This window comes from Micromys minutus (assembly GCF_963924665.1).
Source record: "Micromys minutus genome assembly, chromosome: 21".
NCBI lineage: Eukaryota > Metazoa > Chordata > Mammalia > Rodentia > Muridae > Micromys > Micromys minutus.
Window position 1 is genome coordinate 11,811,679 of NC_137956.1, and position 27,439 is coordinate 11,839,117.

Below are 27,439 nucleotides of genomic sequence, written 5' to 3' on the forward strand. Positions count from 1 at the left end.
CTGGCGCGCTCGAGGGCGGCTGCGGAGTTTTCCCGACGCCGCGGCCTTGTGCAGCTGAGTCCGGAACGACGTGCGACGCGCGGCTCTCCTCAGAGCCATGTCTAGGCGGGAACCCGCAGCCAACGCTTCCTCCTCGGGCGTTGCTCCCCGGAGAAGCTCGACCGGGTCCCGGGGCGCCGAACGGACGCCGACGGAGGAGGCGAACCGGAGAGGCCGGGCCGGTAGCAGGAGTGCGGGCGGCGGCTGGAGAGAGCCCGCGGGTGCCGCCGAGGCTACGGCCGCTGGCCGCCGTGAACCGCCGCTCTGCTTCGGCGTGAAGAACGATGTGGTGGGCGCCGTGATAGGTGAGCGCGGGCGGCACCCAGGCTCGCCGCTGTCGGGGTTACAGCGGCGCGGGGCGCAGTTCTATGGCGGGCAGGGGCGTGTGCGGGAGGGAACCTCCTGGAAGACTCGCGCAGCATCCGCAGCGAAGGTCTTTCCGGTTTCCCCGCAGAGGGGCAGCATCTCCTAGGTCGTTTTCACGGACCAAGTGTGCGGTAGTGTTACGTCTGAGCCTCGGCTTTGGCACTGCTTTAGGTTTAACTTGAAGTGAAGTTAGCAGTGGAAAGCAGTAAGTGGGAGTCCTAAATGTGCAGTTCTCAACTTTTCTGAAATGCATTTTACAACGACGGGCATGTTTCCCTCAGTTGGCGTCAATTCTTGGTTTCAGTTACAGTTTTTTTTTTGGGGGGGGGGGTGGGATCCGTGAAGTTAATGTATTTAGTTCTAAAAGCCTGCTTTGTCCCATATTTAATTGTATGTTTTAAGGCTGGTTACTAGAACCGACAGATTCCGTTTCCAAGATTCATGCCCCCCAAGAGTCTGAATGAAATGCCCGGTATTTGAACGGGAAGCTCAGCAGAGAACCAGTAGGTTGTGACAGAAATTAGACCTGCTGTGAAGTCTAGGTGTTGGGTATGCATACTACTAGTTTATTTGTTTGTTTGTTTCTTGTTCTGATATTGAACCCAGGGCATCCTAAATAACCCATCCTGAGCTACATCCCTAGCCTTGCAACCCTGATGGTTTATTCTAGTGTGTGTTAAAATAGGGTAATCTTTCTTTTCTCCTTTACTTTTCTACCCCCCCCCCCAGTTCTTTCTTCCCTCTCTTTTCCTTTCTGTTGGTGCTCAGGATTGAGCCCAGAGCTTCATAAAACCTAAGCCTATGCTTTACACCTAATCTGCTACCCAGCCACACCTTACTTTTATACTTAAAAATAAGCATGTTAGTGATAAATGGAAGATTGTGTCCCAGCTCTTCTTTGATTAGAACTATACCATTTCTCAACTCCTCATTTGTTTTTGGTCTTGTGCCTCCACATCACTACTCTGTGCTGCCGCTGGAGTTGTTTACTTTAGATCCTCAGGTAGGATCAAGACATTATAGTGTTTTGTGATTGACGTAGCATAATGTCCTCAAATTGTCATGTTTCTTAGTGTCTGACAGAATTTCCTTTTGAAGACTGAATGTTAGTTCTTTTTTTTTTTTTATTGATTATGTTATTTATTTATGTTTCAGATGTTATCTCCCTTCCCAGCTTCTCCTCGGAGAACCCCCTTTCCCAACCCCTCTGAATGTTCTTCATTATACGTCTCTTTCTGTTTGTCCATTATGCTCTTGATGCTGATTGAGTTGCTTCCAGGTTTTTGCTTTGGTGCACAGTGCTTCTGGGGACACAGCAGTGCAGGTCTTCACCAGCATGCTTCCGGCTCCTTTTACATGTGTATTCAGTTGTGCCAATGCTGAACTAGTTTTTGGGTTTTTAATTGTTACTTTTCCCAGTCACACCAGTAGTTCACAGGCTACCAGTTAGTCAAAGTCCTTACTAAAGCACGTGCACTTGTCTTAAATAACAATCATTCTAGTGGTGTAGGTCTATGGTAGAACACTTGCCTAGTGTGCATTAACACCCTTGATTCATCCCTAAGGACTGCAAATTATCTTTTTAAAAGAGAACAGTAAAGTTAGATGTGATGATCCCGGTCTTTTAACACCACTGCCCTCACCCCCAGAGGTAGAAGAAGACTAAGTCTATATAGAACATTCTGGGCAGGTTAGAACTATATACTGAGACCCCATTTTTAAAAATAAAGAACAGGGGCTGGAGAGATGGCTCAGTGGTTAAGAGCACTGACTGCTCTTCCAGAGGTCCTGAGTTCAAATCCCAGCAACCGCATGGTGGCTCACAACCATCTGTAATGAGATCTGATACCCTCTTCTGGTGTGTCTGAGGACAGCTACAGTGTACTTATACATAATGAATAAGTAAATCTTTAAAAAATAAAGAACCAAAAGAGTACTTTTTAAAGAAAATAATTGGAGGCAATCTTTTTGTAGATACAGTCTGGGTTAGACTGTTTAGAAATGTTGAGCACCTTATAGACTTAAATGTTTCTGAAGAAATGCTTGCTCAAATCTCTCACCTTTTGAATTTTTTAGCAGAATCAGGGAGCACACTAGGGTCTTAGGCATGCTACTAAGACAAGTGTTATACCACTCAACTGAACTCCATCTTCCTTGGCCTACTTCTTAAAAAAATGAACTATTTAGCTAGATGTGGTGATCGGTGCTTGAACTGCCACCTCCTAGGAAGCAGAGGCGGCAGAATTGCCTTGCATTTAAGGCCAGTGTGAGATTCATTCTGAGTTCAAACCTCGGCTATCATTATCTTACACACACACACATACACACACACACACACACACACACACACCTGGATTCTTGTTAGTGTTAAAAATGGCTTTAAATTTTTTTGTTGTCTTCAGTACAATTTAGATCCAGTTTTTGTATGTGCCGGAGTAGAATCTTTCGCTCTGCATCTTGGTAAAGGAAGCCTCCTACTACACATACAAGTGTGAGATGACATTCCCCATCCAAAACAAAAAGAGTTTGCTACACCCTAAACCTGCCCTTGAATGATTTGGGGACCAACCACACAAAGTCCTTTGAGGGAAGTACATAGACCCCTATATTTTTTTATTTTTAATTCATAATCATATTTTTTTTATTTTTAAAAACAGGTCGTGGTGGGTCAAAAATTAGAGAAATCCAAAATACAACAAACACTAGAATACAGGTAAGTCATCTGTGTTCCTTCATAAGGAGCATCTACCTAGCATCTGCTTGCTGCTGAGCATGGTGCTATGTAGCCCGAACTCCCTCGAGAATGTTCACCAGCATTTGTCTGAATTGTTCTTTTCTAGGTGTAGTGTTTGTGACTCTTGGAAGTAAAGCCTAAACCGCCATTTAAGAATGATAACTTGGGGCAAGGCAGATGGCTCGGTGGTTAAGAGCACTTGTTCTCGAAGAGGACCTAGGTTTGCTTCTCAGCATCCACACGGCAGCTCACAATCAACTTCTAACTTCAGCTTCAGGGACTCTGGTTCCTCTTGTGCCCTCCCTGGGCACCGGGCACAAACCTTTTAAAACCAAATCTAAAATACAAACTAAACAACAACAAGCTTAGTAAGGGGAGTTGGAGGGGGGTTAGGGTAAATGGATATGGTAAAGTACATTGTAAAAGCACACCGTAAGCATGGCCAAAGAGGGACAGAAAGAGTGTAAGAGCCAGAGGACCAGGACGTCTGGGAGATTGTATCTCCTAGAAGTGACAGGTAAATTACACCTATCAAACCTCAACAGTATAGCTATCTAACTAAATATCTAACTGAACAACAACCAGTAGACGTGCTAACATGGGAAGAGGAAACCTCAAGGGCTACTTCACCCCCAAATGCAGAGCTACAGGCAACCAACACTAAAGTGTCTCAGTAGGTTTCTTTCTGTGTGTCTGTCTCTGTCTCTCTCTCTCTCTCTGTGATAGTAATAATTAAGAAAAAGCCCATGAATTTGAGAGGGAGTAAAGGGAGTCCAAAAAAAGATTTAGAGCAAGAGCGGAAAAGGAGAAATTATATAAATATATTTTAGCTTAAAAATTGCAAATAAAAATATAAAAGTATGAAAATATCAAAGAATAGATACATACTATTTTCAAGCCGGATGTGGTGGCATATACCTTTAATCACAGCACTTAGGAGGCAGAGGTATGAGCTGTGAGTTCAAGGCCAGGCCGGTCTACAGAGTGAGTTCCAGGGCAGAGAAACCCTATCTCAAAAAAAATAAAGAAGCAACAACTATAAACATATATTTTCCTAATATTTATTTATTTTATTTATATGAGCACACTGTCACTCTCTTCAGACACACCAGAAGAGGGCATCAGATCCCATTACAAATGGTTGTGAGCCGCTATGTGGTTGCTGGGAGTTGAACTCAGAACCTCTGGAAAAGCAGTCAGTGCTCTTAACCGCTGAGCCGTCTCTCCAGCCCCCCTTTTTTTTAAGATATAACAATATAGAGGCTCTTGCTTGTAATCTCAGCTCTCAGGATATGGAGGCAGGAGGACCTTGAGTTCAAGATCAGATCAGCCAGTAGATCAATTCCTTACCTTAAAAGTAGTTTTTCTCTATGGGCTATTCATCATGTCCCGTCTCCCTGCTGAGTCCATTATCTCAAACCTTAATCTGCTCCTATGTTCTTAATCATACTGGCAGTGGATAATAGTACTGTTTGAAGTCCAGGGCCAACAAAATATCCTTATTTTCCACTGAGTCTTACCTCTGTCCTGTACTTTTCCGGAGGAATGTCATGATGTTCGTTTGTCTCCTCTACTTCCCACCATAGTCAGAGGAATCTTCCTAAAATAGAGTTGTTCACTTCCTTTTTTGCTTAAGAATCTTTGGTGGTTTCCTAGGCTTTGATTTATTTAGCTATTTATTTGGGGTCCTGAGGACTGTATTATTCTGAGCAAGATTCTTATCGCACAAGTACATACCAGTTCTCTGTTTTTTATTATACTTATTCATGTGTGTTTGCATGAGTGTGCATTAGTACACTAGCCACACTTGGAGGTCATAGGACAAGTGTGTTTACATGAGTGTGCATTAGTACACATGGAAGTCAGTTCCCTTTCAGCACGTGATTCCTAGGGCTCTAACTCAGGTCACTGGGCTTGGCAATAGCATTATGACCCACAGTGGTGTCTCACTAGCCTGCCCCTTTATTCTTGAGCCAAGCATGTGACATCCTTAGGACGTTTAGGACCTCCTGTTTGCCTTTCTGTGTAGGCATCTTTCCCTCCTCCCAGCATCACACAGTCTATTTTATCACTTTAACTCAGAGTTGTGCATATCTGTAAACCCTGGAGCTGAAAACACTGAATCACCAGCCAAGACAACACTGGCATATGATCATTTCAAAATAAATAGTAAATGTATACTTAAAGGTGTCATTTGTTAGTCCTGGTGCTCCAAGCCTGTAAATTCTTCTGCTCAGGAAATCCACAAGTTCAAAGCCTGCCTAGACTACAGTGTAAGTTCATAGTCAACCTGAGTAAATTAGCATGAGTGTCTCCAACTAAAAAGAGGACTGGGGATATAGTTGAGTAATAGATCACTTTGCTGGCATGTGTGAAGCTCTAGATTTAATCCTCAGTTCTCATTACTCTAGCCCTCTTTATTCGACCTCTGAGTTCCAAGACAGCTAGAACTATACAGAGAAACCGTGTCTCAAAAAAAAATTCATAAAACAAGACAAAAACCCTAGATCATCATTGTATACATGTATAGAGAATTCTTTTAACTTAAAATTTTACCTAATCTAACTAAAATTCAGTAAACTATAGCCCATAGGTTACTTTACTCCAGCTATATCATTATATAAGAAACAACCCCCAAAAGTGCTATTTTAACAGGTTAGGGAACACCAACTCAGTAATATCTGTCACATGTCAGATTAATATTTTGCATTTATGGTTTGGGTGTGTGGGTTTAAGAGAACAACTTAGGGAGTTGGGTCTCTCCTATCTTCAGCAGGATCCAGAGATTCAAACCAAGTTCCCAGGCTTTGGGACAAGAACCTTGGACTACTGAGCCATCTGAGCAGCCTCTGTATTAATGGTTTATCTTTCCCTCAACCTCTTGTGTGTGTGTGTGTGTGTGTGTGTGTGTGTGTGTGTGTGTGTGTATGTGTGTGTGTGTGTGTACCTACTCAAACTGGACAAGGCCATGTTTGCATTCTTTCTTTCTATTTGAAGTTGAGTAATTATTGGGGCTTGGTGAGAAGACTTTAATCTCATCTGTTTTTCTCCCTTTGTATCTAGGTAATAAAAGGAAATCCTGAGGCAGAAATAAAAATTTTTGGTAATAAAGCCATGCAAACAAAAGCGAAAACAGTGATAGATAATGTTGTTAAAAAACAACAAAATTACATTCCAGGACACAGAGTTGGTAAGTAATTTTTGAACACTTAAGTGCTTTAGTTTACTGTTGTTAATTTTTTCACATTTAAGTGATTTAGTTTGGTGGTGGTGGTGGTGGTGTTGAAACAGATTTTCTCTGCATAACCTTGGCTAGTCTGGGACTCACTATGTAGACCAAGCTGGCTTGAACTTATAAGTATCTGCCTGCTTCTGCCTCCCAAGTGCTGGGTTTATCACTGCCAGCCTGCTTTAGAATGTAAAGAGTCTTTCTGTCAGTGCTTTTATTAGTTGTTTTGTTCTGTGATACGGAGTCTCCCGTGTAGGACAAGGAGACCTCAAACTCATAATCCTCTGGCTCTTCGGCCTGAAGAGAGCTGGGATACAAGTGTGCTTTGGCACATCTGACTTTTCCAGTGTCCTATAAATATCCTCTTTGATTCCTTCCCTCAGACAAAGCTTTGATCCTTAGATGTACACATTTTTATCAGAGGCCAGGTTACTTTCATTTTTCAAATTTACATGTCAGAAAAGGTGCTTGCCGTGAAGCATAACAAACTGACATAACTTCTGTTCACAGAATGCACACAGTGGAAAGAGGAAACTACATTCTACATGTTGTCCTCTGACATATGTGCCTCAACATATTCAGAGACATGTGTGAGTGCATAAATACCATGCATACCGTATAAATAAGCAAATGAAAAAATTCGTAATATCTGTGGCTGTTTAACAAGTATGGTTAAGTCTAGGTTCACTTATAGCCACAGGTAAGTTAAAATGAAAGAACTCTTCAACACAAGCTTTACTAGCAAGGGTAAAGATTGGTTTGTGTGTGTTTATGCCTCTGTGTGTGTGTGTGTGTGTGTGTGTGTGTGTGTGTGTGTGTGTGTTCTAGCTGTGTCAGAGGCCAGCAGTATATCTGAGTGCTCCCCATCTCTGTCTTACGCAGCTTCTTGAATCCAGACTTTACTGGTTGGGCTACCCTAACTACCCAGCTTACTCTAGAGATAGCCTGTGTCCACCTCCCAGTTCTGTGATTACAGGCAGATCACCCACCCTGTCCACTTGGAATTGACATGGGGGCTGGGAATCTGGATGTGTTATACACATAGAACCATCTCCCTAGACCTTGAAAATTAGAGATTTTTATATTTCTGGTATTAATATCCTGTTATGAATAAACATACACAAAAAACTACATTCTGGATTTTGTGCTCTCAGGACTTCAAAGCTAATTTTGTCAAAATCTTTTAACAGATATTATTGCAGTCCGACCTACTGTTGGAACGGATACCAGTACAAGTGAGAGTGGAACGGACGATCAGCCATTGATAGATTGGGATCAAATTCGAGAAGATGCTTTGAAATGGGAGAAGAGAAAGTGGGCAGGTCAGTCCTGTATCCTAATCCTTATCTGTGGTGATGCTGATTCTCTCCTGCAGTTCATATCCTCTATAACCCAGACTCTAGGGGTCAGGACCCGAATAGTCACGTAACTAAATTCAAGAGTCATGACAGTGTGACCACAGTGCAAGGCTTCTGGACACTGAGTAACCTGACATTAGTTCAGAATCAAAGCATACTAGATCTGAGGTGTTGTGGGTCGTGCTCACTTGTGTGGTGACACAAGCCTGGGTTCTGACAGTGAGCTCTGCATTATTCATTCTCACATACCACACATACACCTCACCACAGGCTGCTGGAAATACCTTTGTTCAGGTCTGAGACCGTTAAATGCTATGAACTGCGTGGGTGTTTTTTTTTTTTTTTTCTTTTAACCATACATGCAAAGTTTTTGACCTTCCAGAAACATCATGCTTTAACTACAGAAAAAAAGAGGTTTTTTATTCACATTCCTTATGTTAACTATCAAATTAATACATCTTTTAATTGTATTGTGCTAGAATGTTTGATGCTAAAAATCACTGGCCAGGCATGATAGCACACACCTTTAATCCCAGAACTCTGAAGGCAGAGGCAAGGAGATCTCTGTAAGTTTAAGGTCAGCCTGGTCTACATAACAAGTTCCAGGCTAGACAGGGTGACACAGTGAGACTCTGTCTAAAACAGTAAATAAAAGTTATTTGTTTTTCAGGGGAATTTCAGAAAAGAAAATCATTTAAAGAATTTACCTTGGGATTAGGACAGAGTTTTTCAACAGTTTATGAAATGATCATTTTGTACTGTGTGTTTATGTGAAGTGGCATTCTTAAGTATAGATGATTAGAATATAAGAATATAATTCTGAGAACAGTGTTCTATACCCTGTGGTGCTATTGAACTAAATTTAATTCTCTGTATAAAAAAAGCCAGGCGGTGTGGCACATGCCTTTAATTGGGTGGCAGAGGCAGTTGGATTTCTAAATTCAAGGTCAGCCTGGTCTATAGAACAAGTTCCAGGAGAGCTAGGACTATACAGAGATACTTTGTCTTAAAAGACAAACAAAAAATTAAAGAAATAAAAAATAAGCATATCTATTTTATTACAATACTAATTTACTTTAATCTTTAATAAATTATAAAATTCTGTATATACCAAAATTTTTAAGTAAATCTCTGACTTCTTATCAGTGAATATTTGATATGTATACCAGTTTTATATAACATTCATTTTCAGGTAAAAATTTCACCAGTGAAAAGTGGATCTGAGAGAAAAAGTTTAAGAAGCAGGGGCTCTATAGAGTGTCTACTTTTAGACTCAATTGAGCAAACTGGGTTATTAAATGGGGCAGCAATATAGCGTCATTATTTAGTGTTTGTTTTTATAGGCTGGAGAGATGGCTCACTGCTTAAGAGTACTTACTATGTAACTATGAGGACCTGGGTTTAGCTCTTAGTACCCCACCCACATAAAAAGCTAGATGTGGTCCTGTGCATGCCTATAACTCTAGCATGTGGGTAGGGAGGCAGAGCCAGGAGGACTGGCTGTCAGCTTCAGCAAAACATCCTGCCTCAAAAAAATATAGCAGATGCTTTTTGATAACACCCAGGTCTACCAGCCGAGGGGTGGCACTACACACAGTGAACTGGGCCCTCTCACATCAATCTGATCGGGGCATTTTCCCAACTGAGGTTTCCTCGTCTAAAAGGACTGGCTTTTGTGTCAAGTTGACATAAACCTCTGAAGCACAGTAAGCACAGTCAGTTTCTTTGAAGAGTACAATATATATATATCACAAAACAAGGTTTTGGCCAGGAAGGCTAAGAATGTATCTCATAGGTTTAATGTAGCTTATATAGATCTGGAGGACATTTTGAACCTAATACTCCCACCTTTCAAGTGAGTCACATCGGATTTAATAATGCTCAATGCATTTTGTCCAATATCAGGATTCATCATGTGTGTTATTGGAGTCACTCAGGCACAAATGGGGGAGGGGTCTGTATCTTTATATGATGAGACTATGTTATAGACGACTATAAGCTCTTGGTGTACATTATTGACTATGACAGATAAAACACAGAATGAAGAATGCAATACTTTTCTAATAGTAGCTCAGAATTGTGCCCTTGCTTCTGTCAGTATCTCATCTTTCCCTGTAAGAAAAGAACAGGGTATATTGTTTAGCCTGTGAGAATTTGCACTTTATGTATTTGTGTACGGATTTCTGTGGTTCTAACCACTTGAAACGTTCTCAGTGATAAACCGGTCTCTTCATAGGCAAATATATATATATATATATATATATCAGAAAGGGATAGAGGGAAATAGATACATGATACCTGATTACTCTCTGGCCTCACCTGGCTGGAGGATACTCTCATACATATATGTGTGTATACATACTCACACATACTTCACATGTACACAAATGATAATACACTAATAATAAAGTTATTCAAATGTTGGTAAACATATCATTATGTGGGCCAGAACCTCTGCATGTTAGTTTTTAGACAGTTGGTGTGTTATGGTACTGTGGGAGGAATTAAGCTTAGACGAGGTGTAATGAACTTTGACAGCCTCAGGGACTGCAGTCATAACAGTGCTTACCACATTAAGCATGAGGACCAAGTTCAGGTCTCCAGCACCCACTTATAAAGCAAGGTGGATGCTGATCGTCTGTAACCTCATAGCTTGGGGAATAGGGACAAATAGATTCTAAGAGTTCACCAGCCCAGTCTAGCCAGTTGATGAGCTTCAAATTCAATGAGAGGCGACAAGGACCACCATTCTCTGGCTTGCACATGCACATATATGTAGATACACACATAAACCACACTCATATACACAGACAGGCAAGACAGAGACAATCTTATAAAGTTTTTTTTAAATAACAATTTTTAAATTTATTTATTATATATAAGTACACTTAGCTGTCTTCAGACACACCAGAAGAGGGCATCAGATCTCATTACAGATGGTTATGAGCCACCATGTGGTTGCTGGGAATTGAACTCAGTACCTCTGGAAGAGCAGTCAGTACTCTTAACCACTGAGCCATCTCTCCAGCCCCCTAATGTGTTTTAGAATAAATTCATGTGTTGTAATTATTTGGGCTTCTTTAAAAATCAGGCTTTCCAGGCAGGCATATTGGCACAGTCTCTGTGAGTTTAAGGCCAGCTTGTTCTACACAGTGAGTCCTTTGCATAGGGAAAAATCATTTTCTCCTGTCCTTCCATGTTAAAGACTCCTTCCTGGAGGCTGGGTGGTTAAGAAAGAACACCTGTGGCTCTGGCAGAGAAACTGAGTTTAGTTCCCAACATCCTGTTGGCTGGCTCACAACTGCCTGAGATTCCAGCTCCATGGGATCTGACTGCCTTTTCTGACCACTACAGACACCTACACAGGTGGCACACACTCACACAGTTGTGCACACACATATATAATAAGTAACCAAATACATACATTTTTAAAGATTTTTCTCAGGTGAATATATAGTTTGAAAGAAAAACCAAAAAAGAGTCTTTTAGACTAGGTGGCAACATGTAGAACTGTCTAAAACTTTACTCATTGAGAACTTAATATTGTTCTAGTTTGATACCTGTAGCTTTGAATAAGTGTTAGTAAATGTACAGTATTATTTATCAAAGTTTGGATTGTCATCTTTGTCCCAGATTTACCTCCAATTAAGAAAAACTTTTACATAGAGTCAACAACGACAAGCTCAATGTCACAAGTGCAAATAGACAACTGGAGGTGGGTAGTTGTTTCGTTACCTCGGTGTGTTCTTAGGTTTTCACTGTGACTCATTAGGCAAGAATTTTAAATGATTGTATTGGAACACTACACCCAACTTCCATGTTTGCTCAGCTGAAAATTTGGCTGCATCTTATATGATGAATTTCAGAGCATTTTTGTTGAATACTCCAGCGGAGCATGGTGGCACATGCCTGTAATCCCAGCACTCAGGAGCAGAGGCAGGAGCATCTTGAGGTCAGCAAGACTGTCACAAACAACAACTAATGTCCGGTTGTGATGATGGAAGCTGGTCTGTTTTGTGTCTCAGTATTTTACATAGCAACTGAACACTAACTGTGGCTCACATAGCTGAAGAACAGTATGTGATGGGGATGTAAAGTCAACCCAGCCTCCATGATAGTGACCCCATAAGATTATATAATGGATCTGAAAAAATTAGTATTTTGAAGCGATTGTAGCTGCCATAACTCAATGCAATGCATTATTCACCTGTGTGGTAACAGTGGCACAATTAAAGCTGTGCTGGCAAGAGTATAATATGCTTATGTTAGTGTGTAAAACATTATCATGAGAACAAATGACTGCTCCTAAGCACTCTGAAGTATATCTGTCCTAACAAAAGTACACTAGGGTAGAGAATGCGTCTCAGTGGGTAGAGTACCTGACATGTACAAGACTGGTTTTGGACCTTCCAAATTAAAAAATGACTGCAGGACTGAGAATATAGTTCAGTTGGTGGAGTGCTCGCCTCACATGCACAGAACTGAGTTTGGTCCCTAGTACCACATAGGCAGGCACAGTAAGGCATGATGGCACAAGCCTGTAGTCCCAGCCCTCTAGACGAAGGCAAGAATCAGAAGCTCAAGGGCATCCTCGTCTGCATAGTGAGGTCTAGAACAGTCTTGTGTGTGTATAAGTACCTGTTTCAAAAAAGAAAAGAAAACAAACAAGGAATGATTGTGTGTCACATTACACTGCCAGCAAACTCATACCTTTTTCTGGGAAAAAAAATATTTTTATTTTAATCTATGTACGAGTGCCTGTGGGGTTACGTACTGCCCTTTAGGTACTGGGATCCAACCCAGGGCTTCACAAGTGTAAGTGCTCTTAACCCCTGAGCTGTCTGTCCATTCCCAAACTAATATATCTTGTCTTTATCACAGACCATTCATTGACAGCATTAAGAGCAGGTTGTTAGGGGGAGGACTTTGCAGAAAAAGAACAAAATAAAATTACATGTATGATAATGTCATGGTGAGACTCACTGCTTTGTAGACTGACTTAAATCTTTATTTGGTTTCCTGTGTGTGTGTTTGCGGGTGGAGGGAGTAGCATTCCTGCCAGGGTCATGTGTGGAGGTCAGAAAACTTCCCCTGTCAGTTCTCTCGCCACTTCGTAGGTCCAGGAATCAAAATCAGGTCACCAGGCTTGCCACCAAATGTCCTTACCCACTTGAGCCATCTCCAAACCAAAATTAGTTTTAAAAGGGAGCTTGAGACACAGTTCAGTTAGTAAAGTGCTTGAGACAGAAGTAGAACATAGCAAGCTGTTTCAGTGAACATTAGGGGAAGTGAAGACAGACAAGGTGACTATGGCTTGATGGCCAGCGAGCCTGCCTACCCTCATTTAGCTCCAGGACAAGGAGACACCCTGTCTCAAAAAACAAGGTAGACATCTTGAGAGGAACAATATCTGTAGTTGACCTCTGTCCTTTACACACACACACACACACACACACACACACACACACACACGTACGCGTGCGACCCAGGTCCAGTCCCACACAGCAGCTCAAAACTGTTTATAACTCCAGTTCTAAAGGATCTGATACTCTCTGCTTGTCTCCTTGGGGATTTCATGCACAAGGTACACTTAAATACATGCAAGTGAAACTCTCAGAAACAAAAATAAATACATCTTTTTTTTAAGGCCAAGTTGGGTCTTGGAGAGTTTCATTTTAAGAGTTAAAGGACCCAGGTTTGATTCCCAGCACCGGAATGTTAGCTCACCACCATCTGTAACTCAGTCCCAGAGGATCCAACTCCTTTTTCTGACCTCAGTGGGCATCAGACATGCATGGGGTGCACTTACACATGTAGACAAAACATGTATATACATAAAATGCTAAGATAAAATATTTAAAGTACGTAAAATTAAAAAGGCCAGGTTGTATTTGACAATTATATATAGTTTTCTGTAAGCACACTGTCATGTTTATGAAACAGAGAAATTGCCAACCGCTGATCTCTTAGAATGTCCCCTATCGTTAATTTTCATGACTGTATTTTAATTTCAAATTTAAATTGTCACATGTTAGGGGTGCCTGTTGCATTAGATAGTAGTTTAGAGAATGATGTCTCCAACACTGGAAAATTAGGGGATGATTTAGAGCTGGCAAGATGGCTCAGCAGTTAAAAGTACTAGCCTGAAAACCTGAGTTTGACACCCTGTGATCCTTGAGGTATAAGTTGACCTCTGACCTCCACATGGGCACTGTGGCAAGTGTGTGCCCCACCCCCAACATACATATACAAACATGTTAAGTAAACATAATTTGTAAATTGCTTTTTTTCCTGAGACTGCCTTCCCAGGCTGGCCTCATTTACTGTGCAGCCAAAAGTGACCTTGATTTCTTATCCTCCTGCCTCTACTTCCTCATGCTGAGATTATAGGTGTGCATCATCATGCCCAGCGTGTGTGTGCTTAGGAGAGAACTCAGGGCCTCATGCATTCTAGGCCAGTACTCTACAACCTAGCTAACCAGCTAACAGTGCAAAGTTGAAAAGGTAAAATAAAATGTTTTTTAAATACAATAATTTCTTTTTTCAGTGAAACTCATTACTTTTGAATTATACTTATTTATGTGTGTGCGCACATACATGCATGGCATGGCACACATGGAGGCCAAAGGATCCCCTACAGGAATTGCTTCTCACCTACTCTGGTCTCAGGGATAGGACAGTACTTGCTGTCATCCGTCTTTACGCAGTGAGCCGTCTGGCCAGCACTGTTAATTGCTTTTCCTTTATATGTGTACTATATTCATTTTCACCTTTCCTCTCCACCCTCCAATTTCTCATGTGTCCCTCCTACTTCCTCTCAAATTCCTGGTCTTTTTCTCTTTGGTACTATTATTATGTCATTGCTACATGAATTATGTAACCTGCTGGACTCCAGTTGTTGTTACATAATGTATGTTTTTAGGACTGACTACTGGTGTTAGATCACCAGTTAGGGTATTGTCCTTGGGGAAGACTGGTTCTCCCTCCCTCAACAGACATTAATTGCCTGTAGCTCTTCATTTGGGGGCGGGGCCTTGTGAGACTTTCCCCCATCAACCTTAGCATGTCAGTTGGTGTCAGGTCTTGTTTAGGCAGCCGTATATTTGAGATTTCATGGGTGCAGCTCCCTTCTCATATCTAGAAGATGTAGTTTCAGTCGGTTGTTCTCTTCATTTTGGCCACGTATGCCTTTCTGTATTCTGGCTGCTACAAAGCAAGGAATAATTTCTTAAACTCTTCAGTTCTTCTATGATACCATAAGTTTTTTTAATGCTTTTGTGAGTGTTTATCCTGTACGTATATGTGTACTATTGTATTTAGTGCCCAAGGAAGCCAGAAGAGGGCATTCCTCTGGAACAAGAGTTACAAATTGTTATGAGCCACTATGTGGGTACAAGGAACTGAACCCCAATGCATGAGCAACCAGTATACCTAACTGCTGAACCATCTCTCCATTCTCTTAATAACTACCTTAAAAATTGATACAAATCTTTAATAGATCCGTTGTAAAAATAATGGCTGGGCATAGTAGTGCATGTCTATTATCCTAGCACTCAGGAAGTTGAGGTAGGATGATCAGGAAATTCAGGGTCATTGTAAGCTACATGTAGTGCTTGAAGCTAGCCAAGGCCACATGAGACCTGCAGATAGATAGATAGGTAGGTAGGTAGGTAGGTAGGTAGGTAGGTAGGTAGACAGACAGACAGACAGACAGACAGACAGACAGACAGACCTTGTTAGTCTGGTTTTGTATTACGTTGCACATACGTGGGTTCCACTTTCCATAGTCCTTCATTCACCCATATAATTGAAGTAGATTTGCCTTTCCCTCTGTACCCTCACACAAGAGGCAAACTGGCTCCTATTTCTCTTTCTCTTTGTTCATTTGTTTGCTTGTTTTGAAATAGTCTGTATATCCCAGACTGGCCTCAAATCCTTCTGTCTTCACCCCCCCCTCAAGTGCTGCATTCCACGTGCGTGCCACCATGCCCAGCCCTCCATTTTTTAGTCTAGTCCACCTTAAAATTCTAAAAGTCTGGTTTTAATCAGTTGCAGATGAATTTCTAGTTGTTACCTAAACTGATTATAAGAAATATTTTTCTTCTTATGTAAATTGAACAAATCCACTAATGCTTGTATTTTCTATTAAGGAAAGAAAATTTTAACATAACATGTGATGACTTGAAAGTTGGTGAGAAACGTCCTATTCCCAACCCTATATGTAAATTTGAAGATGCCTTTCAAAGTTACCCACAAGTCATGGAAAACATTAAAAGAGCAGGCTTTCAAAAACCTACACCAATTCAGGTATGCCTTTTTTAACTCCAGTTTTTCCTTGAACTCTTCCCCCAATTAGTGTGTGTTAGAAGTTAAGTCACCAGGGAATGGCTGTGTCTTAAAAGTATTGCCTTCTGCCAGCACTGCCAATGACTAACTGTTTAAAAACATCTGCTGAAGGACAGAACAGCTGGCAAGAAGACATGCTTCTTGTTTCTGTATCTATTTTTCAGTCACAGGCGTGGCCAATAGTTCTGCAAGGAATAGATCTTATTGGAGTAGCACAAACTGGAACAGGAAAGACACTGTCCTATTTAATGCCTGGATTTATTCATCTAGACTCTCAACCACTGTAAGAATTCCTTTGGCTTCATTCTCTTACTAGGGATTTAGTAGGTATAGAACCAAACTATAGTTAAGTTCCTGTCATTTCTTGCATTGTTCAAACTGATGCCTCTTCTTGGCCAGGATGCACTTGGCTAGGCAGATGAAGTATACATTCATAAAACCATTTTAGGAAGCAATAGGCAACAGTAGTCACCACCAGAGTCATAAAAGAAAGACACTGGAATCAAATTGTTTCAGTTGTCCTAAGTCATGATGTCTAATTAAAATTGTATAAATTGTCCAGGATAGTTCTATTCAATGAGAAAATGTCATTTCAAATGAACTGTTAATTGAAAAGTCATGTTAAATGAACAAATAAAGAATTTGAGACAGTAGATTTGTGATATATGTGACTTATTTTCTTGATTTTTGTCATTTTTATGGTAATTATGACTTTGTAGTAAAAATTTATAGGAACTTATACCAGCAGCTTATATATTCAGGTATGTTAATTGGGATCAATGAACCAAAGTCTACAGGAGAAACTTAATAATACATTTCACCAAAAAGTACAAATATGCCTTGTCTGTCTTTGACACTCATCATTAAAAATCTTGTACTTAATGAACTTTTTATGCATCTAAGACAAATAACTTAATGTTATTGTTTCCCTTTTAAAGTGCTAGAGAACAGAGAAATGGACCAGGCATGTTAGTCCTTACACCCACCCGGGAATTGGCCCTTCAAGTAGAAGCCGAATGTTCTAAGTATTCATATGGCGATCTTAAAAGGTAAGTCATTGTTACACAAATGTTATATTCACCCTCACATTTGTAGTAACTTTATTTAGAATTAAAGTAAGTGTGTGTGTGTGTGTGTGTGTGTGTGTGTGTGTGTGTGTGTGTGTGTGTGTTTTATGGGTCCAAATTCACAGTTTTGTGTATATTAGCCATGTATTCAACCACTGAGCTATCACCCCAACTTTACAAATTAATTTTCAATTGGTATACAACAAAATCATACATATTAATAAGGTACCATGTGATGCTTCAATATATATTTTCAATTGTATTAAACCGATCCTCAAACGTTTTTTCTTTCTCTGTAGACCTGACTATCCTGGAACTCACTATATAGACCAGGTTGGCCTTGAATTCAGTGATCCACCTGCATCTGCCTCTCAAGTGCTGGGTTTAAAGGAATGCACCAACACTAGGATTCTCAAACATAATTTTATTTTAAGTTGAAAACATTCAAAATCAGGCTGGAGAAATGGCTCAGTGGTTAAGAGCACTGACTGCTCTTCCAGAGGTCCTGAGTTCAATTCCCAGCAACCACATGGTGGCTCACAACCATCTGTAATGGGATCCGATGCCTCTTCTAGTGTGTCTGAAGACAGCTACAGTGTACTCACATCCCTAAAATAAATAAATAAATCTTTTTTAAAAAAAAAAAAAAAAGAAAGAAAGAAGAATAGAAAGAAAAAGAAAACATTCAAAAACCTTTTAGTTCTTTAAAGCCTACATTTTAGCCTGGTATGGTAGCGTATACCTTTAATCCTAGCACTTGGGAGGCAGTCTATAAAGCAAGCCAGGCCAGCCTAGTCTGCAAAGCAAGTCCAGGACAGCCAGGGCTCTGTCACACAGAGAAGCCCAGTCTTGAAAAACAAAACAAATGCAAAAGAAACCACAAACAAGAAAACAATCATACATTTTATGGACTGATAAGAAAGCTCAGCAGTTTAGAGTGCTTACCCTTCTTACAGAGGACTTAAGTTTGGTTCCTAGGTCCCAAATCAGTCAGCTCACAACCACTTATAACTCCACACCTCTGGTCCCTAAGAATACCTGCACTTGTCCGCACATACTTGTATACAGACAAGCATATAATCAAAAATAGCTAAAAATACAATCTGGGCAGTGATGGTACACACCTTTTATCCCAGAACCCAGAAAGCAGAGGCAGGTGGATCTCTGTAAGTTTGAAGCCAACTTGTTCTACAGAGTGAGTTCCAGGATAGCCAAGGCTAGACATAGAAACCCTGTCTCAAAAAAACAAAATAAATTAAAATTAGCAAAAATAAATCTTAAAAACCATACATTTTAGCCAGGCAGTGCTGTCTCATGCCTTCAATCTCAACACCTGGGAGGCAGATGTAGATGATCTCTGAGTTCGAAGCCAGCCTGGTCTACAGATTGAGTTCCAGGACAGTCAGGACTCCACAGAGAAACCCTGTCTTGAAAAATAAAATACATGTGTAAAATCACTGTTGTGTTCTACTAGCACGACAGGGTCTGCTGAGATTTTCTTGGTCATCATTGCTTCTCTCATCTTCAGTAGTTCTGCTCTGAGTACAGTAATCATGTCATAGAGCCAAACAATGCAGAAGCAGTTCTTTAGGAAGTACTGTGGTCTGGCGGAGTGGATAGTTTCCACCAAGGGACCAGTCCTCCTAAACACATCAGATTCTCTTATTTCATCTACTCCTGTAACCAAAGTGCTTAGGCTAGTTGCGATTTTGAATTATAATGGCTTGTTCTTTGCTTAAATGTGAACTTCTGGATTTTTTTCAAGTGTTTGTGTATATGGTGGTGGTGATAGAGATGGACAAATACAAGATGTTTCGAAAGGTGTAGACATCATTATTGCAACTCCTGGAAGACTGAATGACCTACAAATGAATAACTTTGTCAACCTGAAAAGTGTAACCTATTTGGTAATCATGGAATAAGGGTTTGGAATACTGGGCAGCAAAAGAGCTGAATTTGTAGAAAAATGTGGGTGGTGGAGTGGCTGTTTTATGTGCTTCGTGTTCTGGTAATAGTTTCCATTCTGTTTAACACAGTAAGGATCAGGAAAGTTAGTCATTCATTTTTTTCTCACTCAGTAGCCAAAGAAGCAGTTGGGACTCAAATGAAACAAGTCAGTTTATATTTTTTGCCCACAGAAAGTTTGTTCTGGGTCTCTCAGAAGTTTGAAGTGGTTATAGGTCTAGTAGAAGAAATGAGTGTTTACATATGTGGTTGACTCCATTCTTTGCTTTGAGTACAGGTTTTAGATGAAGCAGACAAGATGCTGGACATGGGATTTGAACCCCAGATAATGAAGATTTTGTTAGATGTACGCCCAGACCGACAGACTATTATGACAAGGTAGGTATGCCTAACTATGTATTCAGAATTGAAGTAAATTAAAAACCCATTCTGTTAGGTTGAAATCACAACAGTATCTTAGAGCATTACTTAAAAGTATTTTCAAGTTCTTAAATGTAACTATAATAATGGCTACTTTATCATTGACTGTTATAGTTTTCATACATTGGGAGGGGTTGTTGTTGTTATTTTACCCTTTTTTTGACACACTTTGAAGTTCTGCCTAGCCTAGAACTTTCCATGTAGACCAGGCTGGCCTCAAACTCACTGAGCTCTGCCTCCCAAGTGCTGGAATTAAAGGTATAAACTATCATGCACAGCTAATATTTATCTTTGTGTCTGCATGCACTGTGGCATATATGGAGAGGTCAAACCAAGGACAACTTGCAAGAGTAGCTTCCCTCCACCATAGAGGTTCTGGAAGTGGAATCAGGTTCTCGGCCTTGGCAAAGAGTATTTTTCCTGCTTGAGCCACGCATGATGGGTTTTACACGAAACTTACTTCATGGAAAAAATCTATTGAATAAAAGATCACTTATCTTTAGAGATAAACATTTGATTTCTGATTACTTTTCCTGATAAAACTGAGAAAGCAATGATTGATTGTGTGATCTATAAGGAATAATTCTTCCGATGCCTATATTGTCTTTATTAGTATTAAGACTGGGTTATGGAGGCTGGAGAGATGGCTCAGTGATTAAGAGTGCTTGTTGCTCATGGAGAGGACGCAGGTTCAGCTCCCAGCGTCCACATCAGATGTCTCATACCTGTAACTCCATTTCTAGGAAATCTGATGCCACTGGCCTATAGGGCACCTACAGACACATGCATACCCATGCACACATATACATGTAATTAAAGTAATAAAAATCTTTTCTTTAAATAATAGTATATGATTCCCATCCCGGCCTACGAAATGTCACAATAGAGGGAGCAGAAAGAATGAAAGAGCCAGAAGTCAAGAGGACTAAAGTAGTGTCTTCTAGACATGACAGGCAGTTGCTGCACAAGACCTACATTCAGTCAATCTAGTCAGAATTTGAGCTTGGATTGAACAGTTGCCAGTGGGAAGTAAGTTTTCTTCAGGAATGGGGCATAGTAGGTTAGGTTGCTTATGCTTCAGTGTATAGCCCTATACTTACATGCATGTGGCAACACATTGAATTCGGGAGGTTGTGTGTCTGTGTCTGTGAGAGAGACAGAGTGGGAGAGGCGCTAGGCATGAGGTTGGGAGGTGGGACAGAGGATCTGCTAGGACTCAGGAGGGCAGCAAAGGGTGGATTTGATAAAATACAATGCATTTGTGTGAGGAGAAATTTTTTAATTTACAAAAAGGATATTTGGATGACAGGAAAAATAACTAAATTACTATTTTGTTTTCTGACATTTCAAAACATGAAGTTATATTTCATTGTATATGAAGGTACAAAAAAAAGTGACCTATTTTATTACTTTATTTTGTTGAAGAAAGATATTACTCATATGGTTTTTGATCAGTATACTTAAAGTGATTTGTGGTGGGCCTAAGTACTTGTTTTTCCTTGATGACACTATGTGATAACTATAGATTATTTGGTTTTGGTAGGTTGTTCATTTTGTCTTTTATAAAGGATGAGATATAACTAATCTTTTATTATCTTTTTAAATATGAAACTTTTTGAAGCTATATAGGTGTCCTTAACCTTTGTATAATATAAATAGAAAAATAAGTAAATGAAAAATAATTTTTTATTAAGCCTAGGTAAAGTTTATATCCAATAGCTTAACTGTAGCTGGACATCTCTTAGTAGAATTTAATTGTAAATTTGTTTCACTTATTTAACAGATTGGAAATATAAAGATGTCTTTCATGAGTAACACAATTCAAGCATGCTTAAAGAAATTTGGTAACATAATAAAGTTTTGATGTTGGTGTATCTTGTTTTGTTTCCAGTGCTACCTGGCCATATGCCGTCCGCCGTCTTGCACAGTCTTATTTGAAAGAGCCAATGATTGTCTATGTTGGTACTTTGGATCTAGTTGTAAGCTTGTTTTTATCGTTATTAAAACTTTTTAAAGTTATGCTTAAAGAACATAGTGGGGTGTACTTTAGTGAGTACATATTTAGCACTCATGAAGTTCTGGGTTCAATCCCCAACACACGGGGGGGGGGAGGAAATAGATAATTTTGATATGCCTGTTCTGTTGTCATTTATTTACTAATAATATATAATAGAAGACAGAGGGATTGGAGAGGCAGTTTAGTGGATAAAGTACTTGCCACTCAAACACGTGGAATTCAGATCATCAGAACCCAAGTGGAAGCCAGGCAGATGTGAAATCATAAAGACAGGATCCCAGGACAAGCCAGCTACTAAGACTAGGCAAAGTTGTAGAATTCCAAATTCAGTGAGAGGCCCTACCTTGATTAATAAACTGGAAAGCGATTGATGTAGATTCTGCCAACCTTGGGCTTCCACTCTTATGCTTCTGCATACATACACATAAGAAATAAGAGTGTTTAGCCACAGTTTAAGTCCTCAGATGCCACACATGTCCCAGGACTACTACAACAAAAAATATATTTCTGTCTTTCAAATAGTTGATAATGGGGTTAGAGAGATGGCTTAGAGGCTGAGAGCACTTGCTGCCCCACAGAGTTCAGTTCCCAGCCAGCTTACCACTGCCTGTAACCCCAGCTCCAGAGGATCAAGTGTCCCTTTCTGGTGTTCATGGGCATACGTCATTTAGATGTGCATGCGCGCACACACACACACACACACACACACACACACACACACACACACACACCATAAAGAAGTTGATGGTATTGGCTTGGAATTCAGGGATACTTCAAAAACCTGCTAATACCCTTCTGAGTTTAGGAGTTTGGGGCAATTAAATAATCAGTACTCATGCTTTAAAATCCAGGTAAATGCTAGAGGCTAAAGAAAGTACTGAACACATACACATATATGCACAAATACACACATACAGACATATATCTATGCAAGGCACACAAGCACACACAAATACACATACACAAGCACATGTACATACGTGTACAAACACATACATGCAAATACACACATACACACAAATATATACATGCATGCACGTGTAAATATATACACATAATCACAAACACTCATACACCATATGTACAGAGACTCATACATCCATATACATATTCATAGGCATTACAGATATACAACATGCACATATACATTTACACATTCAGATATACTTGTAGATGCATGCAGATATACCTGCACACATAAGACATGTACAGACAGTCTCATATAGGTACATACATGTATACAGATTCATGCACACATACAGACATATAATACACATACACACTTTTATACATGCTTATACCTAGATAGACACATATACACTGCACACATGCACATACCCACACACACCCACACACAATTTTTTCCTGTATTGACATTCCTGTGACAAGATTTAGTTTTTAAATTAATAAGATAACTAATAACAGCTAATAACTAGGGTAATTGTAACAACATAATAAAATTATTTAAAATTTATAAAAAAATAAGAATGTTATGAAATAATACTCAGTAAAGTGATAAATATTCACAAAAAACAATGGGAGTACTTCATTCTAAAGAGATTTTTTTATTATGTTTAAAAAATGACATCAGTGATTTTTGTATTAAATTGCCAAAGTACTCACTGAATTGACTCATATTTCATCATCTCATTCATTAATGAAAGTCTGATAACCAAAATTCTGGAAGATAATTCTTCCAGACATGGTATTAGACGATGATTCTTACAGCAGTAGCCGATAGCTTACAGCGTGCCTGCCAGTTCAAGTGTTCCCAGACTCAGTGTAGGTAAATAAATGATAAAAATCAAAGACAGCTTCTACATGCTGAGTAGAAACTGATCATTTACTATGTTCACTACTTTTCTGTTTTCAAAGTATTATTTGATTATATAAATGCATTGTTTGAGCCACAGGGGCTTCTCCCTGGTGCTAATATACTATAATCTCTGAATTATTTAGGCTGTAAGTACAGTGAAACAAAATATAATCATTACCACAGAAGAAGAGAAAAGAACACATATCCAGACCTTCCTAGAGAATATGTCACCTAAAGACAAAGTCATTGTCTTTGTCAGCAGAAAAGCTGTGTAGGTATTTTCCTCTGCTTTCATCATCCTCAGCAATCTGTTGATTTATTTACTCATGTCTGTTTCTGTCTGTAGCTAATCTCAAATGGGGACAGCATGACAATGTGTCTGCTGCTTGACGATGGTATTAGAACAAGCCCTTAAGATCATTAACTTTATTCTTTGCTTCAGTGCTGATCACTTATCAAGTGACCTGATTCTCCGACACATATCAGTGGAGTCTCTGCACGGAAACAGAGAACAGAGTGACCGAGAGAAAGCATTAGAGAACTTCAAGACGGGTGAGTTATAATTGCTGTCTGTTGTAGTTTTGGGTAAGTCTAGAACTTGACTGGGTAATGATAGCTCTTCATATTTCCTATTTCTCAGTCTGTCCTTGCCTGTAAACCTCAAAATAGACTTGTTAGAGCTCTATTAGTCTGCTTCTGAGAAATAACTTGCTAACTCTACAAAGTCTATGTATACATGAACAAGTGTCAGAACATTATCTTATAATGGAGACTTTATCTTAGTTTACCTGAATAACATGTATCTTAGTAACATCTCTATTGCTGTGATAAAACACCATGACCAAGGCAACTTATAAAAGGAAGGCTTTATTTGGGGCCCATCACCATCATGAAGAGCTTGACAGCAGGCAGGTATGACATTGGAGCAACAGCTGAGAGCTCATGAAGCAGAGACCTGCTTTGGGAATGGTGAGAGGACTTTTGAAACTTCAAGCCCTCGTCCAGTGACACACCTTCTCCATCAAGGCCACACCTCCTAATCCTTCCGTAACAGTTCTGCCAACAAGGGACCAAGTATTTAACCATAGGAGTATATGAGGGCCATTCTTATTCAGACCACACTGAAATATTCTCTTTCCCACGTTGTTCAAATAGGTCAGGAGAGAACCATTTGCTGAACTGTAGTATGTTGTGTTGTGTTTGCCAGTAGTTAAAAAAATCTTTTCCATTTTCATGTAAGCATTAATTATCTGATTAAATAATAAGTAATTAATTTTCACATGTCTTGGACTCACTACTATCAGACAGGTTTAGTGTTTATCTTTACTCTTTAGGTAAAGTGAGAATACTTATTGCTACTGACTTGGCCTCCCGAGGTCTTGATGTCCATGATATCACTCATGTCTACAATTACGATTTTCCACGGAATATTGAAGAATACGTGCACAGAGTAGGGCGCACTGGGAGAGCAGGGTAAGCCAGCCGGGCCTGCCCTGGAGAGGAGCCAGTTCTGGTTCCGGATTCCTGTCACTCCCCTCAGACACTGTATTCTCTTGTAAATGTTCTGTTTCTCTCTTGACCCTTATTGATTCTTTTATACCTTTTCATCTGGATGAAGTAGATCCTGCTGTTTTGGACTTCTTATAATTCAAGGGTTTATTATTATTATTATTATTATTGTTTATTGTTGTCTGTAGCTTTTATTTCTTTTGTCTTTTTTCTTTTAACATTTTGTTCTTTTTTTCTCAGATTTTTGTATTTTATGTATATGGACATTTTGACATGCACACCAGAAAAGGGCATAGAATTCCATTATAGATGGTATTAAGCTGCCATGTGGTTGCTGGAAATTGAACTCAGGACCTCTGGACAAGCAGCTATCTCTTCAGCCCCCTCACCCCATGTGTGTTTGTTTTTGTTAATTCTAGGGATTGAATTTAAGGCCTTACACATACTAGGAAGTACCCTACCACTAAGCCATTTCCCTGAGCCTCATTTTATTTCCCCCACCCCCTTTCACAGGCAAGCCTTAAACCTTGTGATCTTCCTGCCTTAGCTTCCCAAGTATGTAATTGTTTATGCTAATATTTTAAGCCTGCAGTATTCTAAAAGTGAACTGTGCTCAGTTGATTGTTTTTATTATTATTGACAAAGTATTCAAATTTGCATTGGCTTGAGAAGAGAACTTTACCCCTACTGTTGAACTCTTGGGCAGTTTTAAAAATAACTAAACGTTATACCAGCCTTCTGAACTCAGAATTTCTGTCTTCAAACTTGACCAGCCATAAATCAAAAATGTTTTTTAAAAATTGCCTGTGCTGAACACAGATTTTTTTTCCTTGTGTGTGTGTTTGTGTGTGTGTGCACTCATGCGCATGCTTGCACATGCACAAGTATGATGATTCATCTAGGCAGTGGTGTATATTATACAGGATAGTACATAAATGTGATGCCATTTGTAGAAGGATTTATTTACTATTGTATATGAGTACACTGTAGCTCTGTCTTCAGACACACCAGACAAGGTCATCGGATTTCATTACAGATGGCTGTGAGCCACCATGTGGGTGCTGGAATTGAACTCAGGATCTCTGGAAGAGCAGTCAGTGCTCTTAACCACTGAACCATCTCTCTAGCCCAAGTGATGCCATTTTATGTAAGAGATTTGAACATTCTAAAATTTGATGTCCTCATGAAGTCCTGGAGCCAACTCCATTGAATGTTAAGGGATGACTATTTAGATTCTAAATAGCTGTTTATGTGACACTGTCTCTACAATGCATATGTGTAAAGGCTGAGGGTTCTTGGTTTTGTTCTGTTTTCTGTATTAACTGAATTATGAGAACATGGTATAAAATAGATGACATGAACTTTTTCCTCTTAAAGGCGCACTGGAATGTCAATTACCCTTATCACAAGAAATGATTGGAGGGTTGCCACTGAATTGATTAATATTCTGGAAAGAGCAAATCAGGTGAGAATGTGCAGTTTACTAGAAAAATGCATGTTCATGTTTTAGTAATGTTATCCCAGGTACTGAGGGCCCTGCTTGGCAAGTAAGATGTGTAACCATAAACTAATATAAGGGCTATCGGACGGCGCAGATTGTGAGCTATGGGGGTATAAGGTTGGAAAGCCTAAATCATAGGAGTGAGCAGTGGAAGCACTCTAGGTCCAAGGGTGAGAGAGAACCCTTGAGAAGTGGTGCCATGAAAGAGGGGTGTTGGCAGTCTGAGGGAGAGGAGGACGGGCCAAAATGAGGGGTATATGAAAAAACATAGAATGGAAACCTACTGTTTTATAATTTAGTTAAATATATAAGGGCCACTGAGATGGTTAAACAGGTGAGGCGAGGACACATAGGGCCTGGCACTCTGAAACGGACCCCCAAATTTCTCAGTGTGGCAGGAGAAAACTGACTCCCACTTGTCCTAACCTGGAGCCTGAGCACACACATATACAGCATAAAATATATGAATCTTTTAAAGATGTGTTGGGGCTGGAAAGATGGCTCACACATTTCCTGAGTACTCAGAACCAATTCACCGTGAGCACATGGCTCACAATCATCTCTAGTCCTAAGAAATTGACACCCTCTTATGGCCTCTGTCTGCAAACACCAAGTGCACAGGAGGTACCAAGACATACATGCAGGCAAAACAGTCATACACATAAAATAAAACATACAAAAACTCAAAAAATAAAAACAAGTTCGGCATCCAGGGAGCAATAGAGAGGGAGCAGCAGAAAGATGGATACAGGTGAGGTCAGCCCAGCTTGTAGCTTAGAAATAAGGGTAAGAGTTAAACAGCAGACAACGACCCTTCTTGTCTTTCTTTTCTTTTTTTTTTTTTTTTTTTTTTGAAGATGTTTTATAATTGTGGGATTCTGAAATAATTTGAAGGTCATTCAGCATGTCATAGAAAGAAAGCAACACAGAATCCTAATAATACATTTAATAATTTCAGAATATCCCAGAGGAACTTGTATTAATGGCTGAGAGATACAAAGCAAATAAACTAAAAAGAGAGATGGAAAAAAAAATGGGAAGACCTCAAGGAAAGCCCCAGAAGTTTTACTAA

At 39.8% G+C, this 27,439-nt stretch overlaps 1 protein-coding gene across 1 annotated transcript; it reads left to right on the plus strand.

Moving 5' to 3' along the window:
* Positions 1-97: 97 nt before the first annotated feature.
* Positions 98-27,439, plus strand: DDX43 (DEAD-box helicase 43; the record flags this gene model as incomplete). Its single annotated transcript, XM_080934153.1, has 16 exons — positions 98-344; positions 3,063-3,118; positions 6,203-6,329; positions 7,559-7,690; positions 11,360-11,441; positions 15,877-16,033; positions 16,237-16,355; positions 17,011-17,121; positions 18,905-19,046; positions 19,382-19,482; positions 21,416-21,503; positions 23,501-23,628; positions 23,800-23,909; positions 24,692-24,830; positions 26,244-26,331; positions 27,326-27,439. The coding sequence occupies 16 exons, from the start codon at positions 98-100 to the stop codon at positions 27,437-27,439; spliced, it is 1,941 nt and encodes a 646-aa protein (XP_080790279.1).